Genomic DNA, 21,124 nt, shown 5'->3' on the forward strand with positions numbered 1-21,124 from the left:
CAAGATTACCATCATTTTACTGCTATGCTTTTTTTAAAAGCCCCTTTTTCATTCTTCACTTATATTGGCCCTTCTCCCAGAGGTAAAACTTCCATTCATCATTGGCACAAGCTAATTTTATTAATGCATAAAAATTAGCATTGCCCATTGCCTTGCACCGAGACTTTAAAAATTACCAAGTAGATAAGGGGCAAAACCTACTGATTTGCTTTCTGTGCTGTTTTATAGCTGCTAAAGTAGTTAGTCCTTTCAAGATACAGTAACGAGTTTTAGATCATTTTGTGAAATCATTCTTAGCACAGGAATAACTTCCAGTCGTTGATGCCTTTGTTACCCTTCCTTTCTGTGCTAACCACCAAGCCTTGATACTATTCAACCTCTGTCGCAGGCTGTTGAATGGATCTGGCAACATAGAATGCATATAGATAACCTTCTTAAAAGCTCAATAGGAGGAACACCTAAGCCCTATTTGGCCATTCTACTTATGGTTAACAATACACTTGGGTGGGAAGCCGTGCTGCACTGAATAGTCCTTCCCTTTGGCATGTGTACACAGAATGTAAATGTCTGGAGAGAAAGCCTTCACTTGTACAGGTGCCCAGGTGATTTGGAACCCTTGAGGAGCGTGCTTAAATAGGACTTGATGGGAGTTGCAATGCAATACCTTTACCTGGATCCCTTGGGAAACTATGTTCCATGTCCTCTTGTTGCCATTATCTGCAGTCCCCAAAGTTCTACAAGTTGCAACATCCAGGGATACCAGTGTAGACACCACTAAACTAAGCAAAAGCTGGTTCATGGTTGATACTGGGTTGAGTGGAGTAGAAGGGCCAGTGCGGATTTATGTCTTCTTGGTCCAGTGTTTCACCCTTCCTCCTCAAGGAGTTCATGATGCCATTCTTGATTCTCCTGCTGCCATTTTTGTATCTAGGTTCTTGCCCTATGCCTCTAATTGTTCCTGGGTCCCAAATTACCTCCTATGCTATAAGGTAGGGGAGCAACCTAAATACTATTTGGACGTATGCCCCATCTTTCCTCTTTATGAAAACTGGGCAACTGAGAAGTACAGAGCCAAAGGAGGAACCTGTAAGTGTGATGCTTTTCGTTGCTTCTGATATAAGCTCTCTCAGATTCAGGCAGGCACCTCAGCAATGGAGCGACTGAGAGGGTAGGAGAGAAATTAGGGAGGATGGCAGGAAAAGGGAAGTAGGCTAGAGGACTAGGGAGACCATGGAGCACTGCAGGAGTCAAGAGAGAGAATGCATGTGCATAGACAAATCAGATGCAGTATAAATTACCCTCTTAAAACTGCATGGGTCCTGCCCCCCAAATTCCCATCAAATCATAGATCATATATGATTTTTTTAAAAATCCAGCACTGCCATGATAAAAACATTTAATCTGCCATGATCCCTGAGATGTTTTTGGACAGACTCATACTTTCTCTCCCATCAATAACTATAGCACATCTGAGAGAGTCTTCTCGGGAACTCTGATGATTTTCTGCTGGCAGACAACAACCAAAACCAAACCAAACCAAACATCTAATGGCCACGGTATACATGCTGGAATTTCCTTAAGTAGTTACTACTAGAAGTGTGCATGCACACAAAAGCTTACACCCAGAACAAACTTAGTTGGTCTCTAAGGTGCTACTGGACAATTTTTTAATTTTTATTTACTTATCTGTTTTGTTCATTTTATAGATGAGTTTTAACTGGCTTGTCTTTATGTTTGAATTTGCATTTTACTGTATTTTATTGTGTTTCATTATTTTATTTCATTGTGTTTGCATTTTATTGCTGTTAGCACCTTTGATTTAATGAAACACAATAAAAATTTGGCGGAAAGGCAGAACCCAAATTTAATAAATAAGCAAAAAAACCAACAACAACCCTATGGGTTAGATTACATAGAGGCTGTGACTTGCTAATTCGTGGTTGATTGAGGAACTGATTGTGGGCTTCCAGTGTGCAAAATGAATCACATTCTCAGTTCGGGAGACAGCACTGAATTGTAACTGAGTTAACCATTAGTAGACCTGCACCACCAACACTGAGAACATCTAGGAAACCAAAGAATCGAACTGCAGAGTCTAAAGGGGAATAAAGGGGCATCTAGGTCAGTGTCCTACCCCAAACTTAAGACCACTCACACACCCAGTATATGCAATCCAGACCACAAAGTAGCAAAAACACAAAATGCAACTTATTGAGCAGATGCTCCAAATGATTTCATCAAGTAGGACTAGCCACATGTATAGACTGTGGAAATAAGCACCAGAAGTGTTTTGCATGGTTCAACAGCACTTTGAAGAGGATCAAACATTCCCGACAGACATGAAAATGTTTAGAAACAGAAATCCTGAGATGACTTCATAATTGGTTGTCACAGTAGCTTTGCTTTGGCCAAAGTGATCAGTCTTTATGATTCTTTTCCATCACCTTTTTCTGTTTTATACTATTTTCTACTATTTCTATTACTACTTTGTTTTTGTTCTTGTTTGTTTACTTGATAAAACTGCCACAAGCCTGCAATTACAACAATTTGGTATTTGGAGACAGTTTGTTCTATAGATTCTTTTAAAAATATTTCAAGCCAGTATGATCCAGCTGACAGAATGTTGAAATGATGAAAGATCATAAACATCTGGGTTCCACCCCCCCTGCAACAAGTTCATTGCAGAAACCACTCTCTCTCAGCCTTCGAACAAAGTTGCTGTAATGACAATTATAGAACGCTGTTTGCTGATAAAATGCATAAGGAAAGAAGGTTGCACCTGTGGATACAACCTTTATTGATAACAGGTATCAACAAGCAAAACCCCTCTGTGATTGATTGAGAAAAGAAAGCCACACCAACAAAGCCCAGGAACACTCCTTTTGGAAAGGATCAGCCTTAAAAACTGGGCAGCATTCGTAAAAGCAGATGACCATATATAAAGGCAGAGTAAGACTTCCAAACCAAGGCTATGCAAGTTTGCGCTGTGCTAAACTGCAGGGTAGAAAATCCCTTGGTATCAAATGGCCTGCCACCCACAGTAGCTACAGGAGAAAAAACAAATGACTTGACTTATTTCACATTTCTCTTTTCAGCAAGTCTTTTATGTATGCACTTCATGAGTCTGCATACAACAAGCACATGACAGAAAGTGACAAGATCAATTCTTTCATGTGAGGTACTGCAACCATCTGCCTTTGAAGTTTCCTGGACAGTGGCTCAGATTTTAAATACCAGGTTACTCAAATTCCATCTCCTTCACTAGCCGCCTGCAATTCTTTTGACTACCAGGAGAAGGAAAACATGCACACACAATCTGTTCTCAACCCATATTTTTCAGGCTCCGAAAGCAACCATAATAAGTAACCATAATAATGTATATCAGTCACACCTACCTGTTTCTGAGAAGTGTAGGTATTATCCTGCTTGAAATCATGGAACACCCATTTGAAATAATAATGCAGTACTTAAAAATCTCTGACAATAAAGCTTTGATAAACAATGCTTTTTATCACAGGCTCCCAGTCTCAATTAGTGCTATTTTTTTAGCTAAAAATATGTCACAGCTGACTGCAGAGAGAGAGAGAGAGAGAGAGAGAGAGAGAGAGAGAGAGAGAGCCTGCATATAGACTACAAGTTCCTGAGAATTTCTATTTAATTGTTTGCTTGCCCTAGACATTACTCAACTTACACGTATGCATTCATGCCTGAAATAATGACAAGTCACTTTGTGCACAAGAGAAATCTGTTACACAACTCGTCATGATTACCTTACTCTCATAAGTTTACTGTGAAGAAGAAAGAAATCAATATTACATAGAATGATGGATCAAGCATGAATCAATGTGGCAAGCACATAACCAAACGGACATGGCGGTAAACAAGAAAAACAACAACAACAACAACAATAACAACAACAAAAGAAATAAACCACAACAGAGATTATCGCTTAACCTGTTTTGTCAGAGCTGGCATTGATGGTATTGGTAGTGATGGAAGTGAAGGTAGTCTTTGCGCTGTCCTTGGTAGTTACAGATTTCTGCTTATTTTTCATGGCTTCCAGTGCTTTGAGCTTCTTGGCATGTTTAGTGCCTTTGTAGTGGGCCGCAGCCTGGCTCTACAAAGGAGAAGAAAATGAACCATGCAATCAGGCTCATTTCTAAACTGGCATTCTCTGTATTAGTACAAATACAGACCACCTTTCAATAATGGGTACCATTCGCCATACCAAGACAGTGAACCAAACTGCAGAATTATTTTTAGAATTGTATTTTGGAATCAGTGAGCTACTACATTCTAACACCACCCATATTATAAATATCGCACAGGGCTATCTGGCTTTCTCAACCCATATAACAAATTCTTTTTGGAATTTTGGCAAATAATTATTCTTCCTCTCCAGGGAATGAAGCAAGGAGACATCCCCACCACTCACTTGCAGTTAGCTATTAACTTGAATATGGATTAAAAGGGGATTTGATTTTAAAGGCAGAAGTGGAAATGTTTCAAGCAGACACCAGGTCACAAAAGGGAAATCATGCCTAACTTCGCAATGTAAAAGATAGTCAGGCTTCAACCAAACCGAGGCCTTTTTGCAAAATTCAAAATGAGTGACATTGCTTTGAAGCACAGTGCTAAAATTTGCAACATCTCCAGATGGTGAAGCTTTTTGGTGGAGTTAGAGTGAAACTACGACTAATTTGTAGGGGACATAGTGGACGGTAATTGTCAAGGGATTAACTTATCACATGTGGGTTTACTTCCTGTTGACGGGCTAATGCTTGCATATAGTAAAAACACCTATGCCCTGTATCCAGGAGGGCTCACATGTGGTAAGATAACCCCTTGAAATTCACCAAATGAAGCAGCCGTGATCGCCTACTTCATTCCAGAACTGGCATTCCAAACTCTGTCAATATTGGAAACATGGTGAGCAACTCTGACTTAAATCTCTTCCCCCATTGTTCAAATTATCTTGCCAGAGAAGGCCACTTGGTTGTGAAGACCACAACTCAGTTAAAATATATGTGGGTGTGTGGGTGGTATTTGGTATGGAAAAAACCACAATTTGTCCCTAGCATGAGAAAAAAACAAAATCCAGAGAGCAGAATGAAGCTCTGCAGACAGGAACTGGCTGAATTCTAAATGGTTGCAATAATTATTGGTATAAGAGATAAGGTAAGAGATTAGGTTAGGTTCCCCTCACATACCTCAATGGTGTATCTGAGTGTACCCCTTTATTTTCTCTGATACAAATGAATGGCTGCCATTCACAACTATAGGAAAATGCAGAATCTTGGGACTGTTCTTATAGAAGCAAAGCTTGCCTCTGTGTGACACTGTGTGGCTAAACTTTGCTGACATGGCTCCCACTGCAATACACTTGCAGCGCACAAACCTTCCCTTCCTTACATGGCAGATACTTTAATAATTCACTGTCCGGGTAAAATGGTACTCTCCCCAATCTCATTCCTTTGTACATGTCTTTTCAGTCCACTTCTCTAATCTGCTGTCCATGTGTGAATGTAGCGTTTCATTAGGGTGTGCATGTGTAAAATCCAATGCGTGTAGGCTCTCTGGGATATTGATCATGTTTTTCAGGCCTTCCCCACATTGATCTGGGGAGACTGCTTGGCCTGGTGATCTTGGAGATGGAACAGCCACATGGAGAGGTGGCAAAATCTTACATTTCACCATGCATGGAAGAGCGTACGGTCTGAATTGGGTTTGTGCCTTCTTTATACAGAACTGTGATCTAAACGCTCTGGTTTATACAATGAGAGCCACATGTGCATGGATTACTTATTATCCTTTCATGAGTGGAGACGATATTTCAGGGCAAACTTTGAATACAGCTTGAAAGGGGATTTTGCAGAGCATTCCTAAGATTAAAGAGAATAGGCCAGTCATGTCACATGGAACACCATATCAGTGCTCACCAAGATATAAGGTCATGCTGTAATCACTGAGCCTATGCTTTCTATGTTTTTTTCATTTACCTAGCAGCTGGATAAACAGTAGTTTATCTACACTACACTTGTTTATCTACAGAAACTGGTCTATTATTCTGAACTGCAATGTAGCAAATCTTTATGTACAAAACCAAATGCTTAAGTAGTGACTATCATTGCTAAAGGGCAGGTCACTTAAAAATTTGTGCAGCTTGACTACAGAGGACTATTCGGCTGTGCTCATAGTCAAAAGTATCAATGATCTTTTTTTTAAGGTATTGTGGCAGGTACCCTTATTGAAAGAACACTGGACAGTGGAGATATTAATTAGAAACAACTTGAAAAAAATAGCACAATCATGCATCTTTTACGGTTTTCAAACAACACATAACATTAAGAGACATACTGTAAGCCAAATGTGAACAGTTAAGAGGTGTTAATTGCTATTAAATTGAAAGACCAATGTTAGGTTAGGATGGCATAAATAAAATGGCAGCATATCATAAACATTCACGTCATCATTGCCACGTGTTTGTTTCTGTAGTCCAACAGCGTTGGGGTTTTTTTTAAGCTGTTCTCTAACTGGAACTAGATTTCAATACTGACTCAGTATTCCATCAAAATAAAACTGTCACAATTATTTTGCCTGTGTTAATTTCCATATTATTTGATTACTTCAAGTTGTTCACTGTTATCTTTTTTACTAACGGATTATACAACACTTATTCATATGCTGAGTCCACTCTGATCCCACACCCCAACTTCAGTGAAAGGTACACAGGCATAAAAATACATCGTAATGCACTGGATTGGAATTTATCAGATTTATGTCTTCTGAAATATAAAATGAAACTGCTCTCAGCGCACAGGTAAAACTGAATAGCAAACGTCCCATGGAGTGCTGGAACTTCCCCTACTCTCAGATGCATTTAAATGCCTTGTGTTAAAGTTTCAGAATGTAAATCTTTAATTTCCATAGGGATATGAAGGCATTTAAGGTTGTTTCAAGATAAGTAGAGTTGGCAGTTTAATGGTACTTCTATGTGGGAAAGATAGATTGTTCGCCAACAGATTTAACCAGTTTTTAAATAAAACTACACCAGAGATTCCTTCCTGAACCTTTAGAGTTGAACTGGAAAATAATAATAATAATAATAATAATAATAATAATAATATGTCATTGTGTTTTCCTGTAAAGTGTAAAGTAAATTGTAAGAATGGAAAAAGAGTGGGAAGATCGGACGGTGGTGGACTTTCCTTCACTGGCGGTTTTTGAGCAGTGGTTGCATAGCCATCTATCATGGATGCTTTAGTTAAGATTCCTGAATTGCAGGGGGTTGTATTTGATGACCCTCTGGGTCCCTTTCAACTCCACAGTTCTATAATTCTATTATACTGCATTCCCCTATGATATTTGTGCAATACACAATAGTAATATTTGGCTGAATAATTTAATTTACCAAGTTAAAATTACAAAAAAGGGAGGGAAAGAGACAACAAGTTTCACCATAAAATGCCATCTTCTTGAAGCAAAAGGGCTAAAATCTGTCAGATTGGGGGGGGGGATGTAATTATGCCAGAATGTCATGCAGAAAAGGAAAAATGGAGCCACAGCCTGAACCTGAGTGGAAACCCTGATGCAGAACTGTGGAAGGAGACTGGATGACTGATTGCACCTTTTTATCCAGGGTTGGAAAGAAGCATACATACTGTGACATTCCTTAAGATAATAGTGGCAGAAAATGAAAAGTACATTGAAAAGGAATTTTAAAATCATTTATAGCAATCTTCTAGAAAGACTAGTGCTATCCAAGAAAGCAGTGCTTGCATTTATTTGACAATCTGTAAGAAAACTTTTGTCACTGTGAGTTTAGAATATATTGTTTAATTTTACCTGCATCTGCGAATCCCAGGCATAATAAGGTGGTGTAAAAATCAAATTAACAAAGGAAGATTTGATGGCTTCCTGTTCCTGCACATTGTGGGACCTCTGTCCCACCACCAGACAAACAATAACTAAGGTATCTACAATGTAGATCTATTTTCATTTCACTTATACTGTGTGTGTGAATTATTGATACTGGTTCAGGACTTACAAGAAGTGTAAGGATTAGTTCAACACTATTGCTTATCTTTTATTTTTATTCAACATACAATTTCTTTACTCTTCGATCATCTAATCAATAACTTGCACAAGAAGTCTTCAACTGAGTAATGACTGAGAAGGTTTTGAAAGATCTTACCCATACCAACATGTCTGCCTAATGATAAAATTGCTAGAAGGAAAACTGACTTAAGAGTATTTTAAAGTGGAAAAAGACAAACCTAAGTATTAACTCCTGGGGCGCTGTGTTCTAAACAACAGAGCCTAGGGCTTGTCGATCAGAAGGCTGGCGGTTCGAATCCCCACAACGGGGTGAGCTCCCGTTGTTCGGTCCCAGCTCCTGCCCACCTAGCAGTTCGAAAGCACGTCAAAAGTGCAAGGAGATAAATAGGTACCGCTCTGGTGGGAAGGTAAATGGCGTTTCCATGCGCTGCTTTGGTTCACCAGAAGCAGCTTAGTCATGCTGGCCACATGACCTAGAAGCTGTCTGCAGACAAACGCCGGCTCCCTCGGCCAGTAAAGCGAGATGAGTGCACAACCCCAGAGTCGTCCACGACTGTACCTAACAGTCAGGTGTACCTTTACCTTTACCTTTAAGTATGAACTCCTACAGGACTAAGGCATAAAACACTGTGTTGCACTGCTAAATTTACTGGCCGAGTGAGCCGACGTTTGTCCACAGACAGTTTGTCTTAAAGCTAAGAAATGCAGCTAAATGCACAGGTGCATAACTAGTTGTTGTCTTATGAGTCCAGGGAGTAAAGATACAAGAAAGGTACAAGAAACATATACTGAAACGTTTTTTGGAAAGACTATCAAGAGTTTATCAGACAAAATTCTGAAGCACTTTCCCTGTGAAAACCTGCCCTTTACTGCTGAACCAGAGTGACCAGCAATCTGCAAAAAGCCCAAACTGCCATTTGCTTTGATTCAGTATTAAAGAGCAAGCTTTCCTGGCGAAAGGGGTGAGGCAAAAAAAGTGCTCAGACAGGGAACTTTAAAGTGCACACCTGTGCCTAGAAAGTGTGGGGCAAAAGTTAAGTGTGGATAAGCCCCTAGAGATCTCTAGATTTCCCCCAACTTCTGCCTTTCCTTTGGTGCAAGATAGAAGCAGCAAAGCAGCAACAAGAAGCCCTCCTACACACACAATTTTCATATTCAGTTATTCACACTGCAGAACCAATGTTTTGCAATTTTGCAGTCATCAGCACTGAGGCTGCTACCCTGAAATTACTATATATTATGTATCCCTCATTCATTTATGGATATTCAAAATGTACTTGCCCTTTGGTACACCCAACCTCCAGACTTTTAAATTAACCGTAATTACATTTTGTTAGATGTGTTTTAATGTTAGAAATATTTGAAATCTAAAAACCTCTGCTATTTCGGAATCAAGTGCATAACCTTAATGTAGGAGGCCCTCCAGTAATGAGCTACTTTCATATATTCCCCCACTGCTACAGCTCCAGAAAGCTACTCCTCTAGAAAATCAAACTGAACATAGGGCCCAATTTTTTTCTTCCTCACGTAGCAACTGCAATTATCATCTGATTGGCTGATTTATTCAGCCTTCCATAATGCTGCCTTTCTTTGTGACAGTGATTTCAACAAGTAAAATAGCACCTGTTTCAATGGGTGGAAAGTTTTCACAAAGAGACTTTATTAAACACTGGATAAATTGCCAATCAAATGGAAACCTCCACGGTTTCGGTGGGGGAAGAAGAAACACAATTTCAACATATACAGTTCACATGGTCATCTAAACCTCTCATTTATTTTCCGAGTTAAATTTCACTCTAATTTATGAATTACACATTCTGAAACAAAAGCATTGACCTGCAAACGAGGATGTGGTTTTCTCTTTCTAGATGTGAAGTTAGAATTGTGTATATTGAACACCTGTGTTAATATAAATATAATCAAGGAAAACCACTCTATGTGCATGTTTGGCGGATGGGAACTAACATCCAAACTACAAAACTGGGAACACACACACATTCCTATAACACCCAAGAATTATGAGACATTTCTTAAAATTAATATTTAAAGTAAAAAGAACAATTTTCTAGAGATGATACAAGAAGAAAAGCAGCTTATAATTATAATTATAATAATTTTATTATTTATACCTCACCCATCTGGCTGGGTTTCCCCAGCCACTCATTAATTCTCATTAATTTTAGTTGAAAAGAATATCGTGGCACCTTATATAAAACTAATGCTTTCTTGAAACTCAATTTAAAGCAGAAATCTTTGTAACAGCTCCAGCTGAAGCAAAATGGGAGCACACTTACCTGCCCTTAAGTCTCTCCTCTCAGATTAGCTGAAAACTTCCTATTGACTGTTCTTTATCTTGTGAACAAAATAAATAAACGAAACTTGAGTGGGTGAGAATAATGTTGCCAACTTGAGTGTTTTCACCTTGTACCTGTTGCTAGGGAAACCACTTCTTTTGTCCGTATACAATCAAAACAGGAGCTTTGCTGAACTTGGAATTAAAGAGCTGTGATTGGGTCTCAACTCCGAAATGAAAAAGGAAGAAAAGTGGCATGAGGAATATAAAAAGAGTATCAGAAATAATGCAGGATCGCTGACAAAAAACAAACAAACCGGGTTTACTCATTTGTCCTTTTATTCCTTGATTATATGAAAATAAAGGAATGGTAAATCCAAACTAGGATGATCGGATTGTCCTTTTCTGGTCGCCCTAAAACAAGCATTTTGCATATATAAAGAACCCTGAGACACCTGAAAGATTGACAAATTTCTGCACAAAAAGCTTCTGTGGTTCAAACCCCACTTTGTCAGGTACATGAACCTTGCAAGTTGGCAGCAAACCTCAAAAACCAACCACATACTAGGCACAAATTCTGAATATTGTGCTTTCTGATTTGGTGCTTAGTTACATCCTGACTGCATGGGCTGTTGATAAGATGCATGCAGCTTGGATTAATGTGTGTTGTCTTAGTTGCTAAGAGACTGCTTTTTTGCATGTTTGGGAATCTCAGTTTCCATCTGACACCGATGACTGAGTAACAGAACTACTAGAACTGGCATTCTGAGAGCAAACAACATATATATGGAAGAAAAAAATCTTGCACAAATTTAATGGCATCTGGGATGCTTTGAATACAACATGCCATTTGCTATATGACCTGGAGCTCCATCTGACTCCTTACCAGTCAACACAAAAACCGACCCTCCAATAAAATTAATGAAGCTATCACCCTGCATTAAGGCTTGTTAGATCAGACCAAAAACCCATCTAATTCAGCATCTACTTTAGGGTGGTCATGCAAGCTACATTTTGCTGGAGTCCTCTCATCTACACCATTATTAAAGTGCAGGAACCCTGGCTTCTTTTCCACATGGTCAGTCTAATCCTGTTCCTATAGTGTGTAATTGGGAGCTTCCAGGAAGCCCACGAGAAAGACCTGAAGGAAATACAGTAACTCTCTCCCTCATTGTTGTTCCCCTAGAATTATTAATGGAAGCCCTAATATTAATGGAAGTTGGGGGTCTCCAGTTCCATTTCAGATTCACTTTTGGCACAGAGAAAATGTGTTTACATCCCACAAGTAGACAGCTTGATATCTATTATTCTAAGGAAGAACAGAACAGTAACTCAATACACCACATGGCATTTATGGCATTATAATGGAAACAGACATGTAATGCACTCACATATCTGATTGTTGAAGCATCTGATCACATCTCAAACTTCCCTTAGAGGAAAATGCAAAGCCAGTGTATGAGGTTTGGCTTACAGAGCAAGGAGAGCTTTTAATTTTCTCCCTCCACCACCTGCCAGTCAATATTTGGAATACTTAATCTTCATTGTAGCCTAAATTGCTGAAATTATAGGAGGTTTTCCAAAGGAACTTCAAGAGTGAGCTATTTCCAAATCTTACTTGAATCTGTGAGGACAAAATACCAGCATTCAGACTGAACAAACTCAGTTGGGGCAATTCAAGAGATCGGATCCATACAATCTTTGAATAAGCAGCTGACCTTCTTAATAACAGAAGTGTTCACACCATTCACTGCTGAAAAGAAAATTGTTATATTTTTGTCACTCTTTCTCCGCTTTTGAGGCATTCTGTATTCAGTATATTACCCTTAATGATAAAATGAAATGGCTTCAGCCAGCAAGTATTTTCCCCTGTGGGTAGGTATTAACAGTTTACTTTTTGCAGAGGAGTGCACAAATATGATTAGCTTTTGCAAATTGCTGCTTATTCTGTTACTTGTAAGTAATTTTAATATTATTAACCGTGTAAACAGATGCTTTCCCCCACTATATATACAGCAGTAATGAGCTAATTTAATGTGTGAAAGACAACAAAGCAACTTCAAGAATGAGCTATTTCCGTGAATATTTTAATTTCCCTTGAAATCTATCATGAAAACCAACCATGAACAAATTACTTGACAAGTCCTCCTGTGTTAAAACTGGGAGTTTTAAAAAGTAGGTGTTCATAAGAATGTTACACAACTTTAAATTAACTGTTCTGAAACATCTAAATCTAAACCTTGCTTTCTCATTACTCACTAAATTCCTCCAGGGGCGGGGGAACAATTGGCATATCTTTTATGAGACACAACCACCCAGAATTGACAAAAATCATGCAGGAGATTTCAAAATCATGGACAAAATGGGAGTTGGGTGGGAATCACAGAATAGCATTAGGAGAGGTATAACTGTTAGATTGTGTTGATGAAAAAGTCTGACTACACCCAATTTTCTTCATCTAGCATTTTGTTTAAGTAGATATACAAAAAACTCTTCAAGTGAATCACCTATACCATTCATTTAAATAATTCGGTTTATGTTTCCTGGACTGATTCCAAATCTTTACCTTAATCTTGATTTATTTACTTTTTAGGACTAGTAGCCATTTGATCCAATAGTATAATGTTGGAACTGGGGGCTTTTAAACATGAGATGTCCTTCCTAGGTTTAGGGCTCGTCCACATTTTTGCTTGTCTCAGGTCTGAGCAGTTTTCCGCTTGACCCGCATTTTCTAGGCATGGGTCGGAGTGGTTTTCTCCTTGCTTTGCTCCATTCCCAGGGAAAACCCACTCTTGAGCTCTGAGTCGGAGCAAATGTCAATCTGGATAAAACCCAAATTGCCATTTGCTCTGATTGAGCGCTAGAGAGCAGTTTTCCCTGGGAGAAAGCAGTGGGACAAGAAGAAATGTGGATAAGTCCTTATTTGTAAGAAAGTGGTCAGGCCAAACTAATTTTAAGTAGCTCCACCACTGCATGACATGCAGGTGGTCAAGCTGCTTTCAGTGTTGGATGTCTACACATCTTGTTTATAGCAATAAATCACTCCACTTAGATGTGCAGTCTTACAAAAAAAACCCTCCTCAATGGAAAAAAATACAGCAGTTGTGAAGCCACATTATTTATAGTTGCACAATTTCCTTCTCAGAGGAGCCGACATGGTTCTTAGATAGTCTTCACTTAGTGGGGGCTGGGGAGATGGTATATAGGGTAGCTATGTTTTGGGCAATTGTTTTTATCTGTAAGTTGCCTTGAGTCCTGTCAGCGGAAAGATATCCATTTCTATCTATCATCTATCTATCTATCTATCATCTATCTATCTATCTATCTATCTATCCATCCACCCACCCACATATATATATATACAGACCAGGAGTAGGCAACCTAAGGCCCAGGGGCTAGATGCAGCCCAATCACATTCTCAATCCAGCCCGCAGACGGTGTGCGAATCAGCATGTTTTTACATGAGTAGAATGTGTCCTTTTATTTAAAATGCATCTCTGGGTTATTTGTGGGGCATAGGAATTCATTCATTTTCCCCCCAAAAATATGGTCCGGCCTACCACATACATAGTCTGAGGGATGGTGGACCGGCCCATGGCTGCAAAAAGGTTGCTGACCCTTGATACATATATACACACACATACATATACTGCTACCATTTTGCATGTGTCCAACTGACAAGCGACTGCCAATGTGCGGGTCCTTTTAGACCCAGAAAAGGGCAGAATGGGGCTCAGGTGGGGCAAAACAGGGCAGAATGGGGTGGAGCAGGCTCCACCAATGCACCCGGGCGCCAGGAACGGAACCCCCGTGCAAAATGTTTCTTGCCTGTACACACACACACCCAAAATAGGAAGAGCTGCCACTCCGCAGTGCAGTCATAACCATCCACTTCACCTGATCAGCTACTACTGTCTCCCATCCTGACAGCTGATAGGGCTAGAGCTACATCAGTACAGACCTGAACCATGTGTCTTCAGACCCCATTCACATAATTTAATTTAAAAAGCAAGAGATAATCCATTGAGAAGACTGTGCTTGTATTAAGTAACACTCATGTTAGGTAATGCAACTTTATTATATGGCTTCTGCTCTGCTTCCTCTTGCCCAGTGTCTTCTTCCTCTGCGTGTCTTGATTCATTAAGATAATATTTTACTTTTAATCATTATCCCATCGCAGCATTGTAACTGATTAGTTGCACCATAATGTGCAGATTTATTCCTTGGATGTATTTTAGTTTTCTATAATGAACAAATTCCACAGGTCTCATTTCTACTGAAAGAACTTCACTAACCAAATGCCTAACCTTGCAGAATATCTCTGCTTACCAAACCACAAACTATACAAAAAGCCCAGCATTCTGGAAAGCATTTTGGTAATAGCAAATGTCACATACTTCTCTCATTAGTTTTAGTGGGTGGGCCTATTAATTATGATTTGCTTTAAGTATTTTTGAAATACCATTCTTTCCAAGTAATAATTTAGCTACATAAAGCACATCTTCAAGAGGTTCTGTCTTCTGTAAAATGGGGAACTGACATTCCTTGCAAATGTGAGTTAGAACAAAATCCGTGGTGAAACAATTATTAGATATGTACAACACTGTTCATTGTGCTTATCTATTTACTCTTCATGGTTTCTGACTCAGTGGCCTGGTTTGCACTTAGTGTTAAACCATGGTTTACATAAACAGTACTTAATAAACCATGGCTTAGTATTATGTGCAAATCCAGTACAGTGCCTTAATTATGTTTTATTTGCTATGGTTTGTTAGCAAAAAAATAACCTGACCTAAACTATGGTTTAATGTGAACTCAGACAGATTCTGAAGTATGGTTTAAGTATATGTTTGTTTGTTTGTCCCATTCACATTTCACTGTAAGCTATAGAGATGATACCAAGAGTGGCTGAAAAATGAAATTACCCAGCTCTTGCTGGGTGTGTTAGCAAAGATGATGTCATTGCTAGGTCTGCCTGGTAAAATGATCATTTCCTCACTCAACTTCTCTACTTCCAGCATCTTAAAGGGACTTCTGTCCCTTCTTAACAGATTGCATCTCTTTACAGAGGTTTCTTCACTGTGATCTGCCTTTACTGCACAGCTGGGATGTGGAGAGGAAAGCTTAAACAGAACGTTAAAGGGGCTATTGTCCTTTATGACCAGCTTTCATCACTTTACTCAAATGTTTTACTCAAGTTTTTAAAAAACAAACTGCTGCTAGCACTTTACAAATCATGGCTGTTCAAATTAGCATAGTGCTTTTAAAAATGTTTTAAAAGCAAGAATACCTCAACTGAGATAGCCACATTGTTAAGTATGCAACACACCCACCCACCACATATTTATCTTAAGTCCCCCCTCCCAAAAGCAGCAGGGATGAACGAACGAACCCAAACTTTATAAACACATGGACACAATGTGGTCCCACCCTTCAATCTTTTCCCTCAAAAGAGAAAAGTCAAGTTATGGGACATGAAATCTTGCCTGCTAAAGAGCTTGAGTTCCTTCTCTCCAATTTTTTCTTTTCCAGAATGTGTGGAACAATGTTTGATTATGTATTCCCAATGAGATATATTCAAACACTTCACTTTTTGGGGGGAGGGGAGTGATTTGAGTACCATCTAAAGGGTGGGGAGTAATGGTACAGAGTAACATTTAAGGTGACAGAGGAAAGAGTTAGAAACTTTAAGTGGAAACTGGCAGTTGAAAACAATAGGCTGAGAGCTCTGAGAACATTTCGACACCCTTACTCTCAGAGACAGCCAATAAGATGGGCCATTGGGACGTGGTGAAGCCACAGCAGTAGTAAAAGTAAAAGTAAAGGGACCCCTGACCGTTAGGTCCAGTCGTGGACGACTCTGGGGTTGCGGCGCTCATCTCACTTTATTGGCCAAGGGAGCCGGCGTACAGCTTCCGGGTCATGTGACCAGCATGACTAAGCCACTTCTGGAGAACCAGAGCAGCGCATGGAAATGCCGTTTACCTTCCCGCCGGAGCAGTACCTATTTATCTACTTGCACTTCATGCTTTCGAACTGCTAGGTTGGCAGGAGCTGGGACCGAACAACGGGAGCTCACCCCATCGCGGGGATTTGAACCACCGACCTTCTGATCGGCAAGCCCTAGGCTCTGTGGTTTAACCCACAGCGCGGGTGCTGCAAAGATTTTTGGTATTTCAAGTAGAGTGTGTGAAGGAGCAAGAGGTAGATGGTAAGCAGGCAGGAGCAGAGGGGGAACAAGCCACAATTTCACAAAACAACCCAAGGTTTGTTTGATCATCTGTGAGGTTTGTTATATATATAGTGAGGTTTGTTTTATGAACTATGGTTTAGCTTTGGCTCAGCATCATTTGTGAAGCTGGCTATTGTGCCTATTTATCAGAGGCTCTGCCATGAGTTTAATCTGAACTTATGTGGTGTCCAGCAGGACCATACCACTAGTGCAAAGTCATTTCCAGTGCAAAGAATGTCCTGGCATCACTTCAGCCCACTCATACAACCGTTCTACCAAGCAACATAAATACTTAGGAGAATACGAGATGTATCTGCACTCTGGCTGCAATGATTCCAATGCAACTTTTCCGCCAAGGCTACAATGCTATGACATTGTTCGTTCTTAATGTCCCCAGTTTCTGTCTCCCCCCATACACCCAGTCTTTAACAGTAATTGCTCCAGATTCTGGATTACTGCCACATCTGCTCACAACTAATAAATGAAAGTCTATCATATTTCCAATATGAACCAGATATTTTCCCTTCCAGCTCACAGACTTAAGATGTATTATCACCTTCAGGCTTCTTATACATGGTGAAACTAATAGGCTTCTTCAAGCGTATCACTAGTCGGGAAAAGGCTTAAAGCTGGCAAGCTAAGCCAGGGGCTTTCTGGTGCAAATTTGCCAGTAGGGCAAGAAGTTGTCCCCTGGGAATGAATTAGAATCTACAGCGGAACAGTTTATTCAGCTGAAAGGGAACATTCCTTTCAGCCTACCTAATGCACATGTATTGTTAACTCGTGGGGGTTCCATGAGTTCAGCAGAGGAACTGTGGACTGCAGTTCAAAGAAGGTTTAGTGACAGGAACCTAGGTTTGCACATACAAGCTAGTTCCCTGCAATGAGAGGCAAGCAGGTTTTCTTTTTTTAGGGGTGGGGAGATCTCTCATACGTCCTTACCCTTTCCTTTGTTTCACTCCAGGTCTTAAACTATGTACAGCACATTTTAAAAAATAGCATTGGAACTTCTTTTTCTAGCAGCATAGTAATGTATTAAAATATGCGCCTCCACCAATATCAACCCTACTAAAGGTCTTAACACCTCTTGGAACACTTTCCCTCTGCAGATACTAACAGATGTGGGCCTTATTCACCTCTACGCCTGAGTGGGAAAACACTTAATTCTGTTGCTCTTGCCAGCATTTCGAATTGTCCCACCTCTTCCATGTGGCTAGGGAAGATCAGCCATGAGAAATTTTAGGATATATCAAAACAATGGACAGGATAGGCACATTTATCCAACAGATAATTGGAAATAAGTAATATCCTAAAGATTATAGACACCCTATAATTCTGACACATCTGCAAATCCTACTTGGTTGAGACTGTACACTAGCATAATATTTAAAATGGTCCTGACTCAAACTCTTTTATACTTTTAAGGGCCTGCCATCATCCAATTTAGCTTATTAGAACTGAAAGAGCCTGCAGAAGGAACTTATTATCTTTGACAATATTTGCTTCATCCTACAGAATGAATTAAACTGCATGTGCATAGTTGCGTAAGATTTGCAAAGGTTACAGCTCCTCTTCTTTTTTTTAGGCATTAATTTAACATGCAGGTTAAAAAGAAAATTAGAGATAGTACTTCTTGTTTCTGTAATTGATTAAGGGGCTGGCTTTACTTATGCCTGTTCGGTGTATCTCCATTGATTGCAGGGCATGAGCAACACACAAAAAGCATAGCAAAACAGATTAGAAACTGGCCACAAATTCAGTGTAGCATTGCCTTATCCTATTTGGTGTTGATACAAGAGAATCTCACAAGCAGACACTGAATCACTCCCAGTTCAAAGGACCCCAAAGTGCCAATCCATCACTCATCACTTGGTAAATGCACTTTTGCACATGCTGAATACCCTGTGGTGAAACTAAAGGCCAGCCTTTTCCTGCAGGCAATTCATGTTTCAGTACACAGCACAATTAAATGCAGTCATCCTCTGTTAGTCCAGCAATTCAACAAAAACGTGTTGGAAGGAACATAGCGCAGTAGCTCCAGTCGCAACTACTCTTCCCGGTTAAAATTAAGGTGTTTGCTTTATAGTGTTTGCAGCATAATGTGGTTGAACATTTTGTAAGAAAGAGAGGTCACATGCCTCAATGCAGAGGGTTGGATTAGAGAAGTGGTGGCCAAACTCAGCCCTCCAGATGTTTTGAGACTACAACTCCCATCATCCCTAGCTAACAGAACCAGTGGTCAGGGATGATGGGAATTGTAGTCCCAAAACATCTAGAGGGCCGAGTTTGGCCACCACTGGATTAGAGGAACCTCAGGGTTCCTTCCAACTCTACAATTCTATGATTTTAAGTTTCCAAGATGCTGTGCACAAAAATTCTAATAATCAGTGCTTACAGAATTCTCTGTCTCATGGCACATTTTTCCTACCTGTGAATTTGGATTTCCCCAATCCTAGGAAAACCCAAAATGTACAGCAAAATGCAAACCCTATCTGTTTCCACCTGGTGTGCTGCTGTTTGCAATCTTTTCAGTTAAGGTAGCACCAGAAATATCTGTGTGATCTGACACAAGCAGGATTGCGGTGGGAATCCAGAGTTTCTGTTTGTTTGCAGAATAGAAGGAAAAGGAGGAGGGCTTTGTGCTGCTTTCCCACTTCCAGTCACTCACTGTAGACTGGAGAAAAGACCTGGAGGACAAGGCATGGCTGTGCTTTGGATGGAAGATGAAGGTTTATATGCAGGGCCACCTTATAGCTTCTTTAACCTTGCTAGCACATTGGCTTTCAAATGCCCTCACAAAGCAGTGGTTTGGGTCCTTTAGGACTCAAAGGAGCCACACTGAATTGGCTGTTTGGCTTGTGAAACTGTGGGTTGAATTCGGATTCCTGCCCTTGTGTAGACCTGCCCTCTGAATCAACATCTAATTCAGAGCCCGTTGAGACTTTCTAAAAGCCATAAATCCAGCTTAGAGCTTAAGAAAAAGCCAAGAAACAGTGTGGACTACCACAACAGGCTAAGAACAAATTAAAATTAAACAGATTTGCATGTCTACCAAAATGCACAAGGGCCAAGCTTTGATCATGGCTGGTTTGGACATAATGATAAGCTTTAGGTGAGCTTTGGGCTTGTGTGCTCCCACCGCTTTCTCAAGCACAGCTGTAAGGCACTTTCAGAATTGCCAAAACCAGAAGCAACTAATCCAGTGAGATAGAGCCACAGTAGCTTCTTAACAGTGGCTTTGCTGCAGCTTACTGAGAGGGAGAGCTGGCAATATATTGGTTGTGCGGGCCCAATGGTGGAGCCATTCTGGCACTCCTCCTGGTACCTCCACAAAGTTCTCCTTCCCTCCGCACCACCTTTTCCTTCCATCTTGGTAACTGGCTAGCATTAATGTTCCACCTCACCAGGTGAGTCACTTCTGACTACAGCCATGATTTGTTGAAACAAACCAATTGCAAACCGTAGTCAAAGAAGTTGGCTTGTTCCAACAAGATATAGTAAAGACGAATCACAATTTAGGGTTCGGCTACAACACTAAACTTTGGTTAAATTAAAAAGGGAGCAGGATATTCCCCTGGCGTGCACAACAGGGAATAGTGCACAAGTCCATGCCTTCCTGAGGTCTGTCTTCGTAATAATGGTTTAATGTTAAGTGCAAACTGGGCCATTGCCTTCAAACAGCGAACCTTGTGCAGCACGATCCTATTTATGCTTTCAAGAAGTAAATCCTACAGTTTCAGTGAGGTTTATGTTCAAGTATCTGGGCATCAGGTTTAGACATAAGAAGCTACAGTTAGTACTATGTATAAACCATGGATTTGGCCAGGCAGAACCTCAATAATAAACATCAAATGCCTTGTCATTTTTAAGTAATGTTCAATAATCCATCTCAAGGGAGATAAAAATTTCATTTGCCATACTTCATATTTCTTTGCAGCTCCAAATACTGATATTCACTTATTGCTGTTGCTTTGCACCTGCTTATCATTACAATGGGCTTCATTGTAAGCATTTATCACCACATACAATTTTGATAGAAACATTATATTACAGGATAAATAGATGAATAATGACAGATAAATTATGGCAATCTGTTCAACTAGGATTATAATAGAAAAGAGATCTGAGTATACAGCAGCCAGATTTCTTTTTATTTTTTTATTTTAAAGAGCAGTGAGGACTGACAGGTCTTTGGAAAAGTAATACAGTTTGCTATAAACTTTTAATACCACGACATGGTCATATTGATTATTAAACCATAAAAAATAAATAAAGTGCTACAAAGTGAAATATGTTTGTGTGTGCAAGTGATGGAACTCTGGTTCAAGGAAAAGATTTACTCAAGAAGACAAATAGTGTTTTCTACCCTGAGATCATTCAATTTGTGTTAAGAAAAATCATCAGGTTAGAATACAACAAAGCAAGTTCTCTGGAGCGAGTGCTTCATCTTTTAAAAATTACTGTATGCACATTACTGGCTTATTAAAAGAAAACATTTGCCAGTGGTTTTGTAATATTCTGTGAAACAGAATAAGTGATAC

At 39.8% G+C, this 21,124-nt stretch overlaps 1 protein-coding gene across 11 annotated transcripts in view; it reads right to left on the reverse strand.

Moving 5' to 3' along the window:
• The window catches only part of ZNF385D (zinc finger protein 385D), a 551,565-nt gene that overhangs the window by 53,024 nt on the left and 477,417 nt on the right, over positions 1 to 21,124 (reverse strand). For all 11 annotated transcript variants that reach the window (XM_053409980.1, XM_053409979.1, XM_053409986.1 and 8 more), the window contains one exon: positions 3,955 to 4,117. In XM_053409980.1, coding sequence (XP_053265955.1) covers positions 3,955 to 4,117 — 163 coding nt within the window. The remainder of the gene's footprint in view (positions 1 to 3,954; positions 4,118 to 21,124) is intronic.

This window comes from Podarcis raffonei, chromosome 12, assembly GCF_027172205.1.
Source record: "Podarcis raffonei isolate rPodRaf1 chromosome 12, rPodRaf1.pri, whole genome shotgun sequence".
Taxonomy (NCBI): domain Eukaryota; kingdom Metazoa; phylum Chordata; class Lepidosauria; order Squamata; family Lacertidae; genus Podarcis; species Podarcis raffonei.